This window comes from Cervus elaphus, chromosome 25 (assembly GCF_910594005.1).
Source record: "Cervus elaphus chromosome 25, mCerEla1.1, whole genome shotgun sequence".
NCBI classification, from domain to species: Eukaryota; Metazoa; Chordata; class Mammalia; order Artiodactyla; family Cervidae; genus Cervus; species Cervus elaphus.
In genome coordinates this window covers 64,308,392-64,329,478 of record NC_057839.1, presented here as the reverse complement: position 1 = coordinate 64,329,478, position 21,087 = coordinate 64,308,392, and the positions used below count along the sequence as shown (strand labels likewise).

At 42.2% G+C, this 21,087-nt stretch overlaps 1 protein-coding gene across 1 annotated transcript in view; it reads right to left on the bottom strand.

Moving 5' to 3' along the window:
• Positions 1 to 21,087, bottom strand: part of SEMA5A (semaphorin 5A) — a 554,671-nt gene that overhangs the window by 58,527 nt on the left and 475,057 nt on the right. Inside the window, exon 16 of the mRNA XM_043887779.1 lies at positions 13,542 to 13,689. Coding sequence (XP_043743714.1) covers positions 13,542 to 13,689 — 148 coding nt within the window. The remainder of the gene's footprint in view (positions 1 to 13,541; positions 13,690 to 21,087) is intronic.

The following is a 21,087-nucleotide window of genomic DNA, read 5'->3' as shown; positions in this document are numbered from 1 at the left end:
CTAGGCTCTTGTTCTTTGAAAATTCAAGGATTAATAAAGGGACAACACTTGGGAAGAAACAAACCATGGCATCTGTGAAAAATATTCAATGCTTTAAAACCTTTTTTTTTTTCATGTTCCAACATCTGTTAGTTCCTTCTTTACTTAATTACAAGTTGCTTTGAAAATTATTATGTATGCACATTGTTTTAACAACTGAAATTATACATGTTCAATAATTCCATTGGAGGCACTCAGATGAAATAATAATAAAAAAAAATGGAAAATGAAAATCTTAGGCAAAACACCAATTAAAACATACTGTTGATATAATTAAACACTTATGTTACTTCCCCCAAAAGGAAAAACTGTCTTCCACCAGTAAAGCCAAATGACAAGTATCAATATAATATGACCAAAAGTTGTCTTAAAACTCTTTGGTTGCCCTAGTATACATGTGAACTATTTCTGTAACACACCACTCGTGCTAAATCAACACTGGTACTAAAGTACACTGTGAACCCAGGGAGAGGGAAGTACACAAACGCAATAGTGCATCCTTGATGTTACAAACAGGAAGTCCTCTGTATGAGATCCTCTCCAAATGAGAGCATCATTTAAAGGCCAATTTGATGGGACAGCTAAACTGCCTTTTAAAAACTAGGAACAAGCAAAGCCTGTTCAGACTCCAAGAGACCATTCTCTTTAATTGCAGTGGCAAGTGCCTGGTGCAACTACAAGGAAACAAGGTGAGCTGCAGTAATTGACTAAAAATAACTGCCCAGTCTGGCAGAGACGTCAAGTCGAATAAACGACCCCATGAGCATCCTCTATGGATAATCCACGATTAACGCAAAGTGTCAGCAGGGCAATGATCAAAGACTGAAGATGCATTTGGAAATGAATATTCCCTGACTGTTGTTATAGGAACTTCTACTAAGGCTTTAAATTTAGAAAGTCACATTTCATTACTCATTTTGCAGTAGTTAAAACTCTAGCATCATTTGAAACAGAAGCCTGGGGGACATGCTTGGTGGTCCAGTGGTTTAGACTCCACGCTTCCATTGCTGGGGCAGGGGTTCGATTCATCCAGTTGAGTATTTATTAACATCTTTAGAAAATCTGTTTATTTGTGTACTGTGTATTTGTGTAGGTCTACAAAAGCTTTTTAAACTCATGGTCATTGAGTGGCAATTGTTATGGTTAAGAATACTGCTTCTGTGTTTCCATAAGTTAATTTTAGGTAATTTAAAACCAGGTATTAGAAAATCTTTATCATGGAATGGATTAGTAATCTTTAAAAAAAGAGTCTGTGTGTGTGTGTGTGTGTGATAAAGCCACTTTTACAACAGAAAATCCTCTTCATGAAAGCGTCTCTTTTCAATTAACATTGCAATCACTCTATTTGAATTGTCACAGGCAGAAACAACCCCAGTTTTTCGTAAAGCCAAAGAAATCTGGGCAATAGCTTCTTCCGACACTGTAACGAAAACTTTTTTGTGAACTAGTCCAGATCTCCATACCAATTACAATTTGCAGAGATCGTAGCATAATTCATATGTTCTAGAGGCAGGCTTTTGATGGATTAACTCCTGATATCCATCATTTTCTTTTATTTCCATCTTTATCATACACCATTCTTAGACTTGATGGCCAAACTTCCAGTTCTAAATTTCAGAATGCTTATATATTTTCAGCTATCCACTGTACCACTTGATTGTGTGTACTGATAATAACTTTTTAACAATATTCAAGCCTCTTTTAACAAATTGTGGCATTCTTAAGCTGAGAATCTTTCATATATGCAAGCTTTTCACTGAGACCTCAAATAACAAAACAAAGCCAATTTTGCATTCCCATGCTTAGGAAGCTGTAGTATCTAGTTTCAACTAGGGAGATCCATCATTCCCCTTACAGAATAATATGTGGAAGAACAAGTGAAAGAATTTTACAAGCACAGTGCAATGGGCGAGTGATGGTGATGAAATATACATAAATTATTTTTATTTATAAAAAATTTTCATTGTTTCCATTGAGTAAGAATCAACTATTTGATTTTTATTTAATTTTATTTATTAAATTCTATTTCAGAGAATAGCCTTAGAATTATGAAATGGTATTTTCATAAACAATGTCAAAGCTAGCTGTATTTAACCCAGCAGGGCCACTGACTGACTTATTAAAGTAAGCAGCGCTTTCAGGCTTCCCTGGCAGCTCAGCGGTAAAGAATCTGCCTGACAGTGCAGGAGACACAGGTGACTCGGGTTCGATCCCCGGGTTGGGAAGATCTCCTGGAGGAGGAAATGGCAACCCACTCCAGTATTCTTGCCTGGGGAATCCCATGGACAGAAGAACCTGGTGGACTACAGTCCACAGGGTCGCAGATGAATCAGACAAGTCTGAGAGACTAAACAGGAGCTTCCTACAGCTCAGTGAGAAGCCCAAGTAAGGAGCCCAGATGATGGGGGGCGGGGGGGGCAGTGTTCGTGACCGAGTCTTCAAGGTATTGCTGGGGAAACAGTAAAATGTGCAGAAGTGGATTTGGGTAGAAGTGAAATAATAGCCCTTTGAATAACACAGCTTAGTGTAAACTGGCAATGTGCAAGTGCCTCTGTCTAGCATATGCTGGGCGCACACCGTCCAAACATTCACAAAAGCAAACAAAAATAACAGGACCAAGAGAAAACGTGTTGGCCCGTCCACAGAGAAAAGTCTGGTTCTCCATGGCAGGACCACGGAACCCCAGAAAATCACCTTTCAAAGTGAGGAAACGTGAAACAGGGGTGGAAGGGAAACTGGCACACACACACCAGGAGGCAGACTACTTTGCAGGTTTAGAAACTTCAGTCTCTCTCAGCTAAGGTTTCCTTCCTATTTTCTGCAGAAAGGTACCAGCTGCCCCATCTGAGGAGAAGTAGGTGCCCCTGCAAGGAGGTTGTTATTCTTTTGAAGGCATGTGTAGTAGGATGTGTGTGTGTGATCAGTCGTGTCTTGACTCTTTTTGACCCCATGGACTGTAGCCGGCCAGGCTCCTCTGTCCGTGGGATTCTCCAGGCAAGAATACTGGACTGGGTTGCCATTTCCTTCTCCAGAGGATCCTCCCAACCCAGGAACTGAACCCGTGTCTCCTGCATCTCCTGCAATGGGAGGCAAATTCTGTATCACTAGCGCCACCTCTTAAAGATATTTTGAAAGCAGTCCAAGTTGCTCAGCTTCAGTCGTGTCCAACTCTTTGTGACCCCCTGGACTGTAGCCCGCCAGGCTCCTTTGTCCATGGAATTCTCCAGGCCAGGATAACGGAGTGGGTAGCCTTTCCCTTCTCCAGGGGATCTTCCCAACCCAGGGATCAAACCCAGGTCTCCCACACTGCAAGTAGATTCTTTATCTTCTGAGCCACCAGGAAAGGTATTTTAGTACTAAAAAAATGGTGGTGGGGGGGGCACTAAAGATAACTTTATCAATATAGAAGGAAAGGAAATCAACCAGCTTTGTGGGCAGGGTTATTACTTTGTGGATGGAGTTATTAACTTGTGGGTGTGGTTGTTAACTTGTGGGTGGGGTTACTACCTCCTGTAGAATGATTGGTTCTTACCCTAGTATCTTCTGAGGAGGCCACAGCATCCTGGACTTCCCAGCATTTTAAGGCCAGAAGACCTGGACCCAGGGTCTTGCTCGGTCAACTTCAGGGTTTTGCACACACAAATGATTTTCCCTGAGCTGCGATTTTTTTATTTGGAAAATCAGGAACATATGAGATAACCTTTCCCAAAGTATTTTGTGAAATCCAAAGTGCTACACAAGACCCAGCTATTTTGTAATATTGTTACTATTTTCATACGTTGCAATCTATTTGAACTGCCAATTTCTGGTCTTACTCGTTTCTAAATGTATCCATGATGATGACATCTGTCGTTATTCGGTCACTAAGTTGGTCCGACTCTGTGCGACTCCATGTACTACAGCACACCAGGCGTCTCTGTCCTTCATCATCTCCTGAAGTTTGTTCAGACTGATGTCCTCTGAATCAGTGATACTATCTAACCATCTCATCTTCTGTCACCGCTTCTATTCTTGCCCTCAATCTTTCCCAGCATCAGGGTCTTTTCCAATGAGTCGGATCTTTGCATCAGACGGCCAAAGTACTGAAGCTTCACTTTCAGTATCAGTCTTCCCAGTGAATATTCAGGATTGATCTCCTTTAGGGTTGACGGGTTTGACCTCCTTGCAGTCCAAGGGACTTGCAAGCGTCTTCTCCACCACTGCTATTTGAAAGGATCGATTCTTCAGTGCTCAGTCTTCTTTGTGGTCCGACTCACACTCGTACACGACTACTGGTGCCGTTACTTGATTCAAACAATTTCCAATGTGTTATATCAACTCTGATTAAGCTGATATAAAGGCTTCCCAGAAGCCCTTTTGACAGCTTGTATTGAATCTGATTGATTTTGATGTCTTTATTCCTGACCTTTCAGGGCCTTCTCTGGTCCAGTTCTTTTGTATCTAGGAAATAGATCTCTCTCCTCTGCTCCCTGCTGATATCTGAAATCATGGCTTTTGTCAACTGCCTTACAGCGGGTGTGATATTTCAGTAATAAATATAGTGCTGGCAGGACTAAGGCTGTTTTTGCTTTTGAATTATCTTAGCCCTATGTGACACTGTCTTTAGCTTTATTCTTCTGCTAAACCTTTGAGGGAATTCAGAATTACACTAATTTAGGAAGCAAGTCTATATACACTGTAACATTTTATGTCTTCCTTCCTTTTTAAAAAAAACTTACATATTGATTTTTGCCTCTGCTGGGTCCCTGCTGCTGCCCTCAGGCTTTCTTGAGTTGCAATGAGTAGAGGCTACTTTTCGTTGCAATGTGTGGGCTCCCCATTGCAGTAGCTTTTCTTGTTGTGGAGCACAGGTCCTAGGCGCATGGGCTTCGGTAGTTGCAGCTGGTGGGTTCTAGAGCTCAGGCTCTGTAGCGATGGTGCATGAGCTTAGGTGTTTCCCAGCAGGTGGGATGATCCTGGACCAGATCAAACCTATGTCTCCTGCATTGATAGGCTGATTCTTATCCACTGTACCACCGAGGAAGTCCTCTCTTTCTTCCTTTTGTGTGTTGCATTTGTCAGGCAAAACAAAGAAGCAAGACTTGGGTTATGAGTTCACCTTCAATTCATTTCCATGCTCATGAGAATCTCTAAGTGGAACTCTCATGGTGGGGGCTCGCAAAAGGATATGACTGCAATATTATGGACATCAAGGAAGTTAATCAACTAGGGGAGGGTTATGGAAAGACAGAAACAAAAAAGCTTTTCTTTCTTTTAAGATACAATTTGTACTTCATAAGAGTAAAGAAAAGAAAGGTCTTATCATTTATTACTTAACATTAAGCAAAAAAAAAAAATGTGCAAATGCCGTTGTGTCAGTGTGTTCTATTTGTACCAAAAGAACCAACTCTCAACTGCTGGCCCAGTTACCCACTATCACAGGGTACTGGCCAAGGTCATTAATCTTTCTCAAGGTGAGTTTCCCCATCTCCACATGGAGGTACTAATGAAAACTGCCTAGAAGGGACACAGTGAGAATAGAATAATGCAGGGCACACAGTAGGAGCTCAATAAAACTGAATTATTTGATTAGGAAACACAGAATTTCAGTCTATCATAACACACCTAAATAATAATTCCAGGTTACTTGGTTATAGTTTCAACATTTCATTTGATATTAGGCAGTAAGTTATTATTTGTAAAACTTTATATAATGATTACCACCATGGTTATTGGTGTGATCACTCACCTAGAGCCAAATACCTTGGAGCGCAAAGTCAAGTGGGCCTTAGGAAGCATCACTATAAACAAAGCTAGAGGAGGTGATGGAATTCTAGTTGAGCTATTTCAAATTCTAAAAGATGATGCTGTGAAAGTGCTACACTCAATATGCCAGCAAATCTGGAAAACTCAGCAGTGGCCACAGGACTGGAAAAGGTCAGTTTTCATTCCAGTCCCAAAGAAAGACAATGCCAAAGAATGTGCAAACTGCAGCACAATTGCACTCATCTCACATGCTAGCACAGTAACGCTCAAAATTCTCCAAGTTATGCTTCAACAGTACATGAACTGAGAACTTCCAGATGTTCAAGCTGGATTTAGGAAAGGCAGAGGATCCAGACATCAAACTGTCAACATCTGCTACATCATAGAAAAAGTAAGACAATTCCAGAAAAAACATACACTTTTGCTTTACTGACTACACTAAAGTCTTTGACTTTGTGGATCACAACAAACAGTGGAAAATTCTGAAAGAGATGGGAATACCAGACCACCTGACCTGCCTCCTAAGAAATTTGTACATAGGTCAATAAGCAAGTTAGAACTGAACATGGAACAAGAGACTGGTTCCAGATTGGGAAAGGAGTACGACAAGGCTGTATATTGTCACCCTGCTTATTTAACTTATATGCAGAGTACATCATGAGAAATGATGGGTTGGATGAAGCACAAGCTGGAATCAAGATTGCTGGGAGAAATATCAATAACCTCAGATATGCAGATAATACCACCCTTATGGCAGAAAGGGAAGAACTAAAAAGCCTCTTGATGAAAGTGAAAGAGGAGAGTGAAAAAAGCTGGCTTATAACTCAACATTCAAAAAATGAAGATTATGGCATCACTTCATGGCAAATAGATGGGGAAACAATGGAAACACTGACAGGCTTTATTTTCTAGGGCTCCAAAATCACTGCAGATGGTGACTGCAGCCATGCAATTAAAAGACGCTTGCTCCTTGGAAGAAAAGCTATGACCGAACTAGACAGCATATTAAAAAGCAGAGGCATTACTCTGCCAAAGTTCCATATAATCAAAGCTATGGTTTTTTCAGTAGTCATGTATGGATGTGAGAGTTGGATCATAAAGAAGGCTGAGTGCTACAGAATTGATGCTTTTGAACTGTGGTGTTGGAGAAGACTCTTGAGAGTCCCTTGGACTGCAAGTCCAACCAGTCAATTCTAAATTGATCTGACCAGTCAATTCTAAAGGAAATCAGTCTTGAATATTCATTGGAAGGATTGATGCTGAAGCTCCAATACTTTGATCACCTGTTGTGAAGAGCTGACTTGTTAGAAAATACCGTGATGCTAGGAAAGATTGAAGGCAGGAGAAGAAGGGGATGACAGAGGACAAGATGGTTGGATGGCATCACTAACTCAATGGACATGAGTTTGAGCAAGCTCTGGGAGATGGTGAAGCACAGGGAAGCCTGGAATGCTGTAGTCCATGATGTCACAAAGAGATGGACACGACTGAGCAAATGAACAACAAAAACAAGGTTAGAAATGAAGTAAAAATATGCAAATATAATTGAGCCCAAAGGGCCTATTCTAAAGTGATCTAACTATTTTAAGTAATATAAGTATATCCTCACAGTTCCAAATCACTGCTGTAAACTAGGCTTAAATCCTGGCAGGAGACCTGGAACAGACATTGACTCTCTCTCAGCCCATCTTCCCACAAGTAGAAGAGGAGGAGACACTGGAGAGGAGACAGTTCTGTCTTCCTCCTCTAGGGACAGGCACAGACCCTCGGGCAGTTTACCCCTAGGCTGTCTCACTAGGCTTCATCCATAAGCACTGGTGTAGTTGAGTCATATTTACAGAGGGTTGCATAGAACAAGAGGCCAATAGACAGCATCCAGCTCTCAGCAGGTGCTCAGTAGAGCATCATTTCTCCTGGTTTCTACTGCTCTCCCCTGGGGGTTTCCCCTGTGGCTCAGCTGGTAAAGAATCCGCCTGCAACCCAGGAGACCTGGGTTTGATCCCTGGCTTGGGAAGATCCTCTGGAGAAGGTAAAGGCTACCCACTCCAGTATTCTGGCCTGGAGAATTCATGGACTGTATAGTCTTTGGGGTAACAAAGAGTTAGACACAACTGAGCAATTTTCACTTTTACTACTGCTATCCAGGTTCACTATGAGCGCTTTGCTATATGACACGGGATTTCCACCTTTCATAACCTGACTAGATAACAACTCAAGTGTGTCTAATCATCACCTCATTTCAATAATTTGTGTGACATTATGCAGTAAGTTAGGATTTGTAAGACTTGATCTAACAAGCATCATTATGGTTATCAGCTATTATTAAAAGAGGTTAAAAGTGAAACACGTATGCCAACCTCAGGCTCTCCTGGTAGCTCGGTTGGTAAACAAGCTACCTGCAGTGCAGGAGACCAGGATTCAATCCCTGGGTTGGGAAGATCCCCTGAAGAAGGAAATGGCAACCCACTCCAGTATTCCTGCCTGGAAAATACTATGGACAGAGAAGTCTGGTGGGCTACAGTCCCTGTGGTCACAAAGAGTCGGACATGACTGAGTAACTGAACACATATGCCAACCTCGGGTAACATAAAACAACTTACATTTAATATAAATTTATATATTTACATAAATACAAATTATAAATTATACAAATATGAACATAAAGATAATTTTAAATAGAAAAACATAAAATGCAAGTTGTTAATGGTATATTATTTAAGAATAGAAGATTTTTCCCCAAGACTATGACTTGATGCCAGTAATGATGGTGGTGGGTGGATGCTCAGTCATGTTTGACTCTGCGGCCCCATGGACTGTAGCCCACCAGTTTCCACTGTCCATGGAATTCTCCAGGCAAGAATACTGGAGTGGGTTGCCATTTCCTCCTCCAGTGATTGACCCAGGGATCGAACCATGGTCTCCTGCATTGTAGGTAGATTCTTTACCACTAGAGTCACTTGGGAAGCTCTAATAATGATGGTGACATTTTCTATTTCTATTTGCCTTGTTGGGTTTGCCACTGAGCAATGATATATAAACATATGTCTCATACATTCTGTGCATCCTCCCAGACAGCCAGGGGATTGCATTCGAGGATGCTGACTGGAGACGCGGAACAGGGCCCCAAGTGTCCTGGGGACTCAGAGGCAGAGCTGGGGTGTGACACCAGCTTCCTCACCTGTCACCCGTGCTTTCCCCACATGCTCTTGGAGGCTACCAGGTGTGAAGGGAGCTGGGGAGGAGCAGCTGGGACCAGAGGAACCCAGCGCTCATACGGGTTCTAGAGCAGCTTACTCAGAAGTGGGACCCAGTGCTCATACGGATTCTAGAGCAGCTTACTCAGAAGTGGGATGCAGTGTTCATACAGGTTTTAGTGCAGCTACTCAGAAGTGGGACCCGAGACTCATATGGGTTCTAGAGCCGCTTACTCAGAAGTGGGACCCAGTGCTCATACGGGTTCTACAGCAGCTTACTCAGAAGTGGGACCCAGTGCTCACATGGGTTCTAGAGCAGCTACTCAGAAGTGGGACCAGGGACTCATATGGATTCTAGAGCAGATTACTCAGAAGTGGGACCCAGCGCTCATACAGGTTCTAGAGCAGCTTACTCAGAAGCGGGACCCATGGCTCATATGGGTTCTAGAGTAGCTTACTCAGAAGCGGGACCCATGGCTCATATGGGTTCTAGAGTAGCTTAATTAGAAGTGGGACCCAGGGCTCATATGGGTTCTAGAGCAGCTTACTTAGAAGTGGGAGGAGTTTGTCCATTAAGTGTCCTATTGTATATCATTCCAAACTCATCAGAGGACTCAGCCACCAGAGGAGGACACATGGGTCCCCAGGGTCCAGGAAAGGGTTACCAGGATCAGAGCACCAGTGACTTCGGGGCCAGGGAACTTGGCCTCAAGCTGGCTTTGAGACAGAGGCCCAGAGGACAGTGGGTAGACCTCAGGGTCACACAATTAACAATTGGCTGCAAAAGATCCAGGCCTTCCCTCTGCATGTGTCAGTGAGCTCCCCAAACAACCCAAGGCTCAGGGCCCCCAAGCCTTTGACATCTGGAACTTACTTTTGTTTAACTTTGTTTTTTATTACTTTGTTTTATCATGGTAAACATGATAAACATTTAACATGAGATGGACCTTCTTAAATTTTCAAGTGTTCAGTACTGTATTGTTGACCGTAGGCACAGTGTTATAGCATACCTCTAGAACTTGTCCATCTTCTGAACTAAAACTTTATCTCTCCATCTCCCTCTCCACCCAGCCCCTGGCAAACACCGCTGCAGTCTTTGATCCTAAGTATCTGACTATTTTCAGATACCTCCTTATAAGTGGAATCACATGCTATTTGTCTTCCTGTGAATGGCTAATTTCACTTAGCATAATATCCTCAAGGTCCACGTTGTTACATATGGCGGGATTTCCTCCTTTTTCAAGGCTAAGTGGTATTCCATTTTATGTATATACTGCCTGTTCTTTATCCTTTCATCTGTAGATGGACATTTAGGTTGCTTCCATATCCTACCTACTGTGATTAGTGCTTCAGTGAACATGGGCATATAGAGAGCGTTTTAAGATTTTGGTTTCAATTCTTTTGGATATAGAGAAATTGAAACCCTTGCATCCTATAGATGGGGATGCAAAATGGTGCAACCACTATAGGAAACAGCACAGAGATTGCTCAAACAGTAAAAAATAAAACTACCATACGATCCCAGCAAGCCCACTTCTACATATTTAACAACAACAATAAACATCTAAAATCAGGACTGTGAAGAGATACCAACATTTGGAACTTTTAAGAGCAGAGATTCACAGAAAAAAATCTAATGGCTCTCAATGAGGATCCTTGACTGACCAACTCTTACTGAGACTTAAATAAAGGTTTGGAGATTTATTCAAAGACAAGGATATATGAACATCACAGGTGAAACATGGGAAAGATTTTTTGGGAAATTTCAAGTTTAAAATGGCAGAGCAAGAAAAGATTCTCAAGACTTTTATATCCTATTCATTCTTGAACTTGAATTCAACACTTTTTCTATTGGCTGCTGTTGTGCTTATGAAATTTAAGTTCTTATACTTTTCACGGGTCTGTCCTTTACTGTGTGAATAACATTTCATTAGTATAAATCATTTTTAACAAGATTGAACTCAAAGGAGCAGCTGAAGACCAGGAATAACAAAGAAGTGAAAGTGGGGAAGAGAACTCACCAGGAAGCTGAGACTTTCTGGCAGGAGGTCACGGGCATCACCACACTTGATACTCACCGTGGCTCTGGGAGGGGTGAAAGATCGCCCTCTTCTCAGAAGAGGAGCCAGAGATTCAGAAATATCACCTGAGGTCATCCAGCCAGACACGGGCATGCAGATAACGAAATGCGTGACGCCAAAATCAACACATTACTTATACTTACAGCCACATCTTTTTTTTTTTTTTTTTACCAATTTAAATTGTCCTTGTATTTTTAAAAATTCTCTTGTTTTAATATTTAACTTTTATTTTATATTAGAGTATAGTCAATTTACAATGCTGTGTGCCACCATCTTGATAAAAGACTAAACATCAAAAGCAAATGTACGTTGTGGCCAAAAATGTCTAAACTGCAGCTAGAATATGATCAACACATCACTTTACCTAAATAGCTATTATTTTTAAATAAGCATCTTAGGAATTGAACTGATAGGATACGTTTTCTAAGCAAGCCAGATAAATCAAGCCTCTCCTTCATTCCGCTTATGTTCCTCAGTTGGCATTCCTGCCTTGGAAGAGACAGAAAGTGGAATAAACAGAAGAAAAAAAAAACTGTGGGAAAAAAATAAAAGCTGTGCTTCTACTATAAAAGAACAGAATGCTCCAGTGTGCCGTAAAAACAGCTTTCTGGAATTACATGGCCAGTAGTTTAACTATGGAAGGGAAGAAAAAGAAAACTAAACTAAAATACCTAAAAACTTACACTAAACTCCTTAGAGATACTCCTGATATTACTCTGAATTTGAAAACTGATGTTACAGTTTTCATAAACCAAATTCTGCAAATTTAGACACAAACAAAACAAACATATTAATATTTTAGGAAGACATTCAATTTTTACATTTATAATCATCTGTATCATACACACACACACACACACACACACACACACACACACACATACAGTCCAGCAACTGCACAGGAGATAGGCTACACTTTTCTCTCATTAAACTTTTTGTATGTAATAATTGAAGTAAGTTTGCAAAAAGAAAATAAATGACTTGAAATGTTTTCTGAGTTGTTTGTAGTGCAAAGTTTACAAATTAAAGTGCAATTCCACTCAGGTCATCTATCCCTATGGTTTACCAGCAGAGGAGACAAATTTTGATATGGGAGTGGAGATCCCAGTGTTAGATGCCAGACCAGTTGGAACAGGACTGATATATTTTAGAAAGAACTTACCACATTTAAATGGTTTCCTAGACCTTCTAAATGATCACAGATTTACCTATCACATTTTCATAAATAATTTTAGATCTCAGCATCTGAATTATCAATAATTACATCATCCTAAACTGGACCCTAAGATATTCCATGGTTGAAAGTTAGTTCAGGCTGACCTGCAAAGAAGTGCCTCTATAATCAGTAATAGATTCTGCTAAAGCTACTGCAATATCTTTGCCAGTGCAAAGGGGAACAAATCTAATTGCAAATCCCAATAACAAAATCTCCTTGGGTTGGGTGTAATATCTGACAAAGCGTCTCATAACCCTCTTCCTCTCTCCAAATTTCCCAAGACTGTCTGAACTGTGTGGTTTTGGGGTCTCACAAAAACAAACTTTACAGCAGCACAAAAACCTTCTAAGCCTCATGAGCCAAGGTTACAAAATTACTGCAAAGACCAACTGGAAGATCAGCAAGGAAGCAGGCCCAACCAGACCTTCTCATGCTGAACCTCCCCACCAAGGCATCCCTACTGTCTCTGCAGTCACTCGGCAATGTTTGCACCGAGGGCAAGAAAATGAAGCCAAAGCCCTGCAGACTTAAGTGCTCAATCATTCTGACAGATGGCAGAGGAAGAGCAACATCAGGCCTTTGCACAAGTGGAATTTTGACAGACCAAAGTGTTAGGAGAAATAGGACCCACTAAGGCATAAAAGAAAGAAAACCATAAGTTGTCTTTGACACCCTTAAAATTGGCACCAAATGTGTTCTAATAATGGCCCCATAAAGTTGGTGAATCTTCAATGTCTAAGGTTTGTCCACATGTTACATTAATAACTTAGTGTGGGCTCAGTTTGATGACCTTATCCCATTTCCCAAACCAAATATAGCACTCAGAGTTAAGCAGCCTGAAGTTTCTGTACTAGCTCAGAGACAAGAACTGGAAAACTCCTGGGGCAGCTTATTCCATATGGGAAGATTTCCTCCAATCAGCCTTCAGGATATTCTTAAGTCCAAGAATTTCCTCCAGACATGCTCATTAGCCAGAGAGACTGTGGTTCACAGCATCTAGTACCTGAATAGGCACTAGATTCACAGCATCAAGTTTGCAGCGCATCAAGTTTCCAGAGCATTTTAAGTTTGCAAAACATCAAGTGTCTGCTGAGAAGCTCCTGTTTGCAGTGTATCTAGTCGGTGAGCGCACCTAGTCTCTGCAGAGCATCTGTGTTTGCAAAATATCTGTTGTGGGTGCAGCATGCAGGGTTTGCAGAGCACCCAGTGTTTGATGCCTCTGGTCTCCCAGCTCGAGACTGCGGGCTGGGGATGAGGATTACTCACCACGTTACAGCCTGCACAGTCAGGGCCATTCTCGCAGGTTCTGCGGCGAGCTTGAATGCCACCCCCACACTGGGCCGTGCATCGTTCCCAGGGTCCCCATCCCGTCCAGAACACGTGTGGCGGGCACAGCAGGTGCTCGTTGCAGTATCTGTAACGGGGAAATCAAGAGGGGGGGAAAGCAACCGTTTAGCGTAACGTGAGGCCGCAGGGCTGTCCGCTCTGCGTCCCTGCACCGGATGTCGAACCCATGCGCATGCTCCGCGTGGAGGGGCGCTCCGTGTTCCGAGCAGTCGCACGGGGGGAGGAGGCGGATGCGGCGCTGGCCATGCTGTGTGCGCACGAACAATGGGATGCGCGGGAGACAACGCAAGATGCTAGACTCACAATGCAGGGTGGAGCTTCCTGCGCAGCCAGTTAGAGGAGAAACAAACAAACAGAGGCCTTCAAATAGACGCTCGGGAAAATGAGAACACACACAAAATACCTAAGTAGGGCATTTATCTTCGAAACATAAACACTGAAAGATAAAGTAGGCTATGAATATAAAGTCAGCAAATTGCATTTGGGATTCATTTCTCATCCTTGAATCAAGGAAGGTCTGTAATCCTAGTGACATACCTTAGAGAAAATTAGTCTAATTTTAGTATGAAGCTTCCAGCCACACACTGCTTAGGTTATTGTATTTTTAAATTTATTTGTGGACTCCTAGAATGATGCCCAACAACCTTAATTTTGATGAGCACCTGTTATCCAAAAAGAGGTGAGTTACTGTTGACAACTAGTCCTATTTGTTTTAGTCACTGACTATATGTCTACGTGTATGTTCATATTACCAATTCTTAGCCAAATATACAAAGCCATCCTTAGCCTTAGATATATCAAGTATCTCCTCAGTCTTTCAATCTACAAGTGAGATAAAATGAAGTGAGAGAAACAAACAATAAGAAGGAAGCAAGCTGGCGATGCACAGGTTTATGGCTCACAGGTAAGAAGATGCTATTCTTCTTCATCAAGGGAGCTTCCCTATCTCAGGCGTGTCCAACCTGAGTTGCACTCAGGGAAACAGACACAATCCCAGGGTGTGCAGGACAGAACACACTTTTATTTAAACTGAAATACAGTTAATTTACAATGTTATGTTAGTTTCTTGTGTATAGCAGTGTTTCAGTTTATATATATTCTTTTCAGATTCTTTCCCATTATACTTTATTACAAGGTATTGCATTTAATTCTCTGTGCTATATGATAGGTCCTTGCTATTTATCTATTCTTAAGGGACCTCCATACTATTCTCCACAGTAAGAAAAACACTATCTTAATGAGCAAAAAACAGAGGTAAGGAGCTGTTGCCAGAAAGTAAGAAAGGTAGTTTGGGCAGCATAGTTTCCTGACAGCAAATGCTGATATGGCTCAACTGTTTTCCCATCAAATGAAGGACATTTAATGAATATGGTAGATGCAGGAATATATACAACCATGAAAAGCAAAATGTCAGGCCAAGCTGAAGGGAGTCAACAGGATGAAGCACAGAGAGCATCACTGGGCATTCTGGGAAAGAATGGAAAGCAGGAGTGGGTCTTCCCAGTAGTCATGTAGGGATATGAGAGCTGGACCATGAAGAAGGATGGGCACTGAAGAATTGAGGCTCTTGAATTGTGGTGCTGGAGAAGGCTGTTAAGAGTCCCTTGGAAAGCAAGGAGATCAAACCAGTCCATCCTAAAGGAAATTGACCACACGTATTCACTGGAAGGACTGATGCTGTAGCTGAAGCTCTAATACTTTTGGCCACATGATGCAAAGAGCTGACTCATTGGATACGATCCTGATGTTGGGAAAGATTGAAGGCAAAAGGAGAAGGAGGCGGCAGAGGATGAGATGGTTAGATAGCATCACCGACTCAATGGACACAAATCTGAGCAAGCTCTGGGAGATAGTGAAGGACAGGGGAACCAGGCATGGTTCCCTCCATGGGGTCACAAAGAGTTGGATACAACCTAGCAACTGAACAACAGGAATGGGAAGATTGTGGTTAAAAAGTGCTTAAAGAGAAGTGAATAGAAAAAGTCAGCGAGAGTGGAATGACCTGTCATTATACAGATAGAGTGGAGGAACTTGAGCTTTATGTACAAGGACCCAAGGAAATCTCAAGCTCCAGAGAAAAAACGAGTACTGTCAGAGTTGGAGTGAAGACTTGGCTGCGGCAGTTGGTGTCTCGTCCTGCTGGTACTGGAGCCCTTGAGAGGAGCAAAGTTCTCCATGCTTGCATGGAGGTGGTGCTGAGTTCCCAAAGGTGGGTTAGGAGCTGATGGAGCGGATGCCAGCCAAGAAGGCATGTTTGCGACAATCCGAGGCAGAGATAGCCCAAGTTGGACAAATACAATGGTGATGGCAAGAGACAGGAAGGGACATCTGTGGGACATCCATGGTAGAGGGGGAATACGATGGCAGCTGGTGGACATCAAGTTGAATAAATAAACAAACTGTGGAGTCTAATGTCAGCCTCTCCAGTGAAAGTGGGTGGCGTGCTTGCTTCTAGGGAGAGAGGGCTGATATTTGACAGCAGAAGGAGAGTCAGGGACTAATTGGGAAAATGGTTTCGCGTCTCAATCTTTGCATGAAAGAGTAGCCAGTGAAACTAAAGAGTTCTCACTCTTCTTCATAAGACAGTTTTCCAGGGCCTTGAGTCTCACAGCTTGGGACTCTATAGACAGTCTTACATGTGGGAGGGAAGGGGAACGAGGCTTCTAATTAAGAGAGTATGACCTTGAAAACAAAACTGAGGATATAATAGACGAGAAGCACTAGACCTTTGCAAATGTGCAGAGTTACAAGATGTAAAGCAAAGTATCCTGACTCCTCAGTGACTATTAACGTCCATGTTGGTGTGATGATTGTTCTACAAGGAAACTGCCATTTGTTTTAAGAAGGTGTTTGGAAGAAGTCAGTCAAGAAAACACAAAACATCAGAATTCTTAGCAGTTAATTAAAAATATCCACGAGGAGCCTTTCTCAGTGTAGACAGAAGAACATCTCCAGTTTCCAAAGTGATGTTGCCGACATTTAAAGGGTCTGGATTTCCTCAACTCCTTGACACTAACTTTGGCTTTCTAAATGAAAAACAAACCCACATTGAGAGTAGAGTGGGCAAAGGAAAATCTTATTCATAGTACTCACAAAACCCTTGACTTTTTAATAAAAAGCATGGCAATGGAGCTACCACTCACCAAAAGGAAAGTAAATCATAATGCACATATCCTTTCTCATCTCTGTCTACATCATGCTCCCCTCTGAACACACTCAGTGTATTATTACAGTTGAAAGTCTGCCGCAGGAGAACCTGATACTGTGTGTAGCCTAGAACTTTCTATCCATGTTATAAATTATGTCCCTGGCTGCATTTTAAAGTGGTCAACAATGTGCTTCTCTTTCTTCTCTTTCTTCTTCTATAGTAGTTCCATGACAAAAGGCACACCAGATATTTTCACTGGTGTCCTCTGCAAGGGAGGTCAGAGAGAACTAGAAATTTCCAGGCTAGTCTGTCATTTATGTCTAGGTTTCACTTAGAAATTCACCCTGGGGGACTCTGCTCAGAGGCTGAGCCCTTACAAGCTCCTAGCTCTGGATTCGCTGCAATGTCAAGAGAGCACTGGCCCCCTGTCCTTCTTAATCTATCACCCAACAAACACGTGCCAGAGAGATGCTCCTCTTGTTAAATTACAGACTGGGCCTCGGATATCTTTCTTGGTCACAAACAACAATGGGCATCTAACCCACTCCAGTACTCTTGCCTGGACAATCCCATGGACAGAGGAGCCTGGTGGCCTGTAGTCGATGGGTTGCAAAGAGTCAGACATGAGTGAGCGACTGAGCACACACCAAATTAGTTACCTCGGTGACCCTGGGTGTGCAAGGGTTTTTATTAATTTACGGATAAAATAGATACACAATATATCAGCCATTTGCTCTTCATTACTGAGCCCTTTATACACGGCTGGCTGTTACCAAAGGACAAGCTAAACAGTTTTGAAATCTTATTGGCTCTCCCAGACCGCCAGCCTCTTAGAGCACTGATGGTCACAGATGCATTTCACGATGCATTAAAAATTAAGATTTTCATTTTGCCCATGACTGCTCATTCTCATTTTGCATTTCAAAATGAATTAATAGCCTGGCGCTATTTCTCCATAAATTATCCATTTTTCCACAGACCTAGTCCCTGTGAAGAGAATTGTCTATCATAATCCTACATGGACCAGATTTTCAATACCGTATCATGTTCTCTTGTCCTATTTCTTCACGCTACAAATTGTGTTCTGTTCTGGTTCCACCCATGTTGGTTTCTCATGAAACCTGTTAGCCTGAACCAATCAGAGCCCTGTGAGAACTGTTTTCTCCTTGATTTACTTTTAAGTGATTGTTGCTTTTCTGGGCCACACTGGGAGAATGGAATCTTCTGTGGCACCAGAGAAACTCTACAAGTATTGAGTTCTTCACAATATTATTTTTTACCCCAAGAAGAAGCTAAGGGAACCATTAGGAAAGAGTAGTGATAATGACTTGCAAAGAGCATCACTTTGGCTCATCACGGGATTAAGCAAACTTGCCTGTGCAGACAGAAAAATCGTATCATAAACCCCGATTGGTGGCTGGGTCTCTTTACTTTGATAATACAACTGAAAGACTCTAGCGTGGTCTTCATGAGCCTCACTTCTTGGAATTGACATCTTGTGTAATTCCTTCCCACTCAGTGTGGGTGGGACCTGTGACTTGCTTCTAATCAACAGAACATGGCAAAGACGACAGATGGTCATTTCCATGATATGTTACCTAACCCTGTAACGTCCTTCTTTTAAAGAAGTTCCTTTTCTTGCTGGCTCTGAAGAAGTAAGCAATCAGATGGGAAAGTCCCCGAGGCAATGAACTGAGAGCAGTTTCTGGAAAACAGCTTCAGTCCAACAACACAGGAGGAATCTAGGAAGCAGACCCCTCCCCTCGCCAAAGGACCCTCAATGAGACCAAGGCCACAGTCTATACCTTGGTGTACCCTTGAATGATGCTGAAGCAAAGGGTCCAGCTAAGTTCGGTCCAGGCCACGACCCCAGAGACACTGTGAGCCGATAAAGCATGTGGTGTTTTAGGCAGTTAAGTCTGAGGCAATATTTTTATGAATGACAACTAGAACAGATCTTGATACTTAGACACATGGTGCTACTTTAAGAAATATCTAAAAAATACCAAAGAGGCTTCAGGACTAGAAACTGAGTAGAAGCAAGTAGAATTTTGAGAATCATGGTAGAGAAAATTAATTCCTTTGAATAAACTGTTAGTATAATATTACAGAAGAATATTATTCAGCCTGAAAAGCAATGAAGTTCTGATACACGCTACAAGATGAACTTTGTAAATGATACGCTAAGTGAAATAAGTGAGGTACAAACTAGAAAAGACTATATGATTCTACTTACTCAATACTTACTTAAATCTTCTAATGGGCAGATTTATCAACTACTGGTTCCAGAGTCCTTGTTTCGGGGAATGCAGAAGTTTCGGAAACGGTGTTATGGTTGCACAATACTTAAATGTAATAATGTGACTAAGTCAGACTCTTAAAAATGGTTAAATGGCAATTTTATGTCATGGGCTTCCCTGGTGGCTCAGATGGTAAAGCGTCTGCCTGCAATGTGGGAGACCCAAGTTTGATCCCTGTGTAGGGAAGATTCCCTGGAGATGGAGGAAATGGCAACCCACTCCAGTATTCTTGCCTGGAAAGTTCTATGGATGGAGGAGCCTGGTACGCTACAGCCCATGTGGTTACAAAGAGTCAGACATGACTGAGTGACTTCCCTTCCCTTTATGTTATATATGTGTGTGTGTGTGTACTTATATATGTGCATGCATGTTCATTCTCTTTATGAACCCATGGACTGTAGCTGCCAGGCTCCTCTGTTCATGGGATTCTCCAGGCAAGAATACCGGAGTGGGTTGCCGTTTCCCTCTCCAGGAATTATTTCTGACTCAGGGATCAAACCCGCATCTTCTATGTCTCCTGGCAGGTGAATTCTTTACCACTGAGCCATTGGAGCAGAAGAAAAAAGAAAAACTGAGGGAAATGATATTAAACAGAAAGGAAATTCTTGGCCTCTCCTGATGGCAAAAGAAACTAAAATGAAGAGTCAGCTTCTGAGCACCACCAGGAAAGGCTGGCAAAGAGTAAAAAACTGAAGTTGTGACTGAACAACCTTTTGTTAAAACCTCAGGAGTGTCAAAAGATCAGAGTAGTGTTCAGTCCCATGAGGAGTCCTTTTAGAAGTTCAGGAGCAAGAGTCGCAGATCCTCTCAATCACAAGAAAGCTGGAGGGTGTTGTCCCTCAGCTGTCTTAGCGGGAGCCCCAGGTAGAGAAGGGCTGGCTCAGAAAGATCTGTGGGTGTAGACTGTTTAGTGGAGCAAAGCCCAAGGAAATTCATGGCAGACTTCTGAAGTTGACTTCAGCAAAATGATCACCAGCTGAGACTGAATATATGGAGAAAGTACAAATGAAATGAGGCTGTTGGAAACCCAAACTTCCACCGGCAGGAAGCAGGCTCATTAAACTAACCAGCTGCAGGCACATGCTACCTTTCATGGAAAAGGAAGGATCAAGCAGGAAACAGACATGAGAACACAGCTAAGACTGCGGAGAATTACGCTCAAGCCTTGCAGCTTCATCAAGCAACTCCGTACACTTGTCTGCGTAGGTCTCAGAATTTTTATGGAAATTTCTTTGTACCTTCCATTTCCCGCTTTTTGAACAGAAGTAACTGTAGCTGTTATCCTCTGCCTGCCCCACCATGTGTCCACCGAGTGTGTTGGTGTCCAGATAACTTGTCTCGCACTTTAAGATGGACAGGCTGAAATGAACTACACCCAGGGAGACTCATTCACTTTGGGTCTGATTTGAATAAGGTTCCAGATTTGGGGAGATGACTGAATGGTATAAAACTAGGAGGAAACTGGAGATGGGGTGAATTGCATGTTGTATGTGATAGGGACAGTTCATCATTGACGGCAGATAAACTCTACAGTGAGCCCAACGATTCCTGCCTCTTGATGTGTACATCCTGTGCAATGCATACGTTTATGTATGATGTACATATCTTTCCTCTTGATTGAGCACTAGGTCTGTGACTTTCTTCTAACCAATAAAATATGGCAAGGTGTGAGTATATCACCTTTGCGATGACATTACATAAGACAGTAATGTTCATTTTGCAAGGAGATTCTCTTCCTTGCCGGATTTGAGGAAGCAAGTGACCACGTTGGGAAGGCTTGTTTGTCAAAAAACTGAGGACAGTTTCAGACTGACAATGAGTGAGCAACCCAGGTCCCCAGTTTGATGGCAATGAATGCCAATAACAACCACGTGAACTTGGAAGTAAATCCTTCCGCAGGTGAGCCTCAGATGAGACCACAGCTCTGGCTGAGCAGAGAACCCAGGTGGATCACACCAGAACTCCTGGTCCACTGAGACTGGAGGTGATAAATATGTGTTGTTTTAAGTCAGTAAGT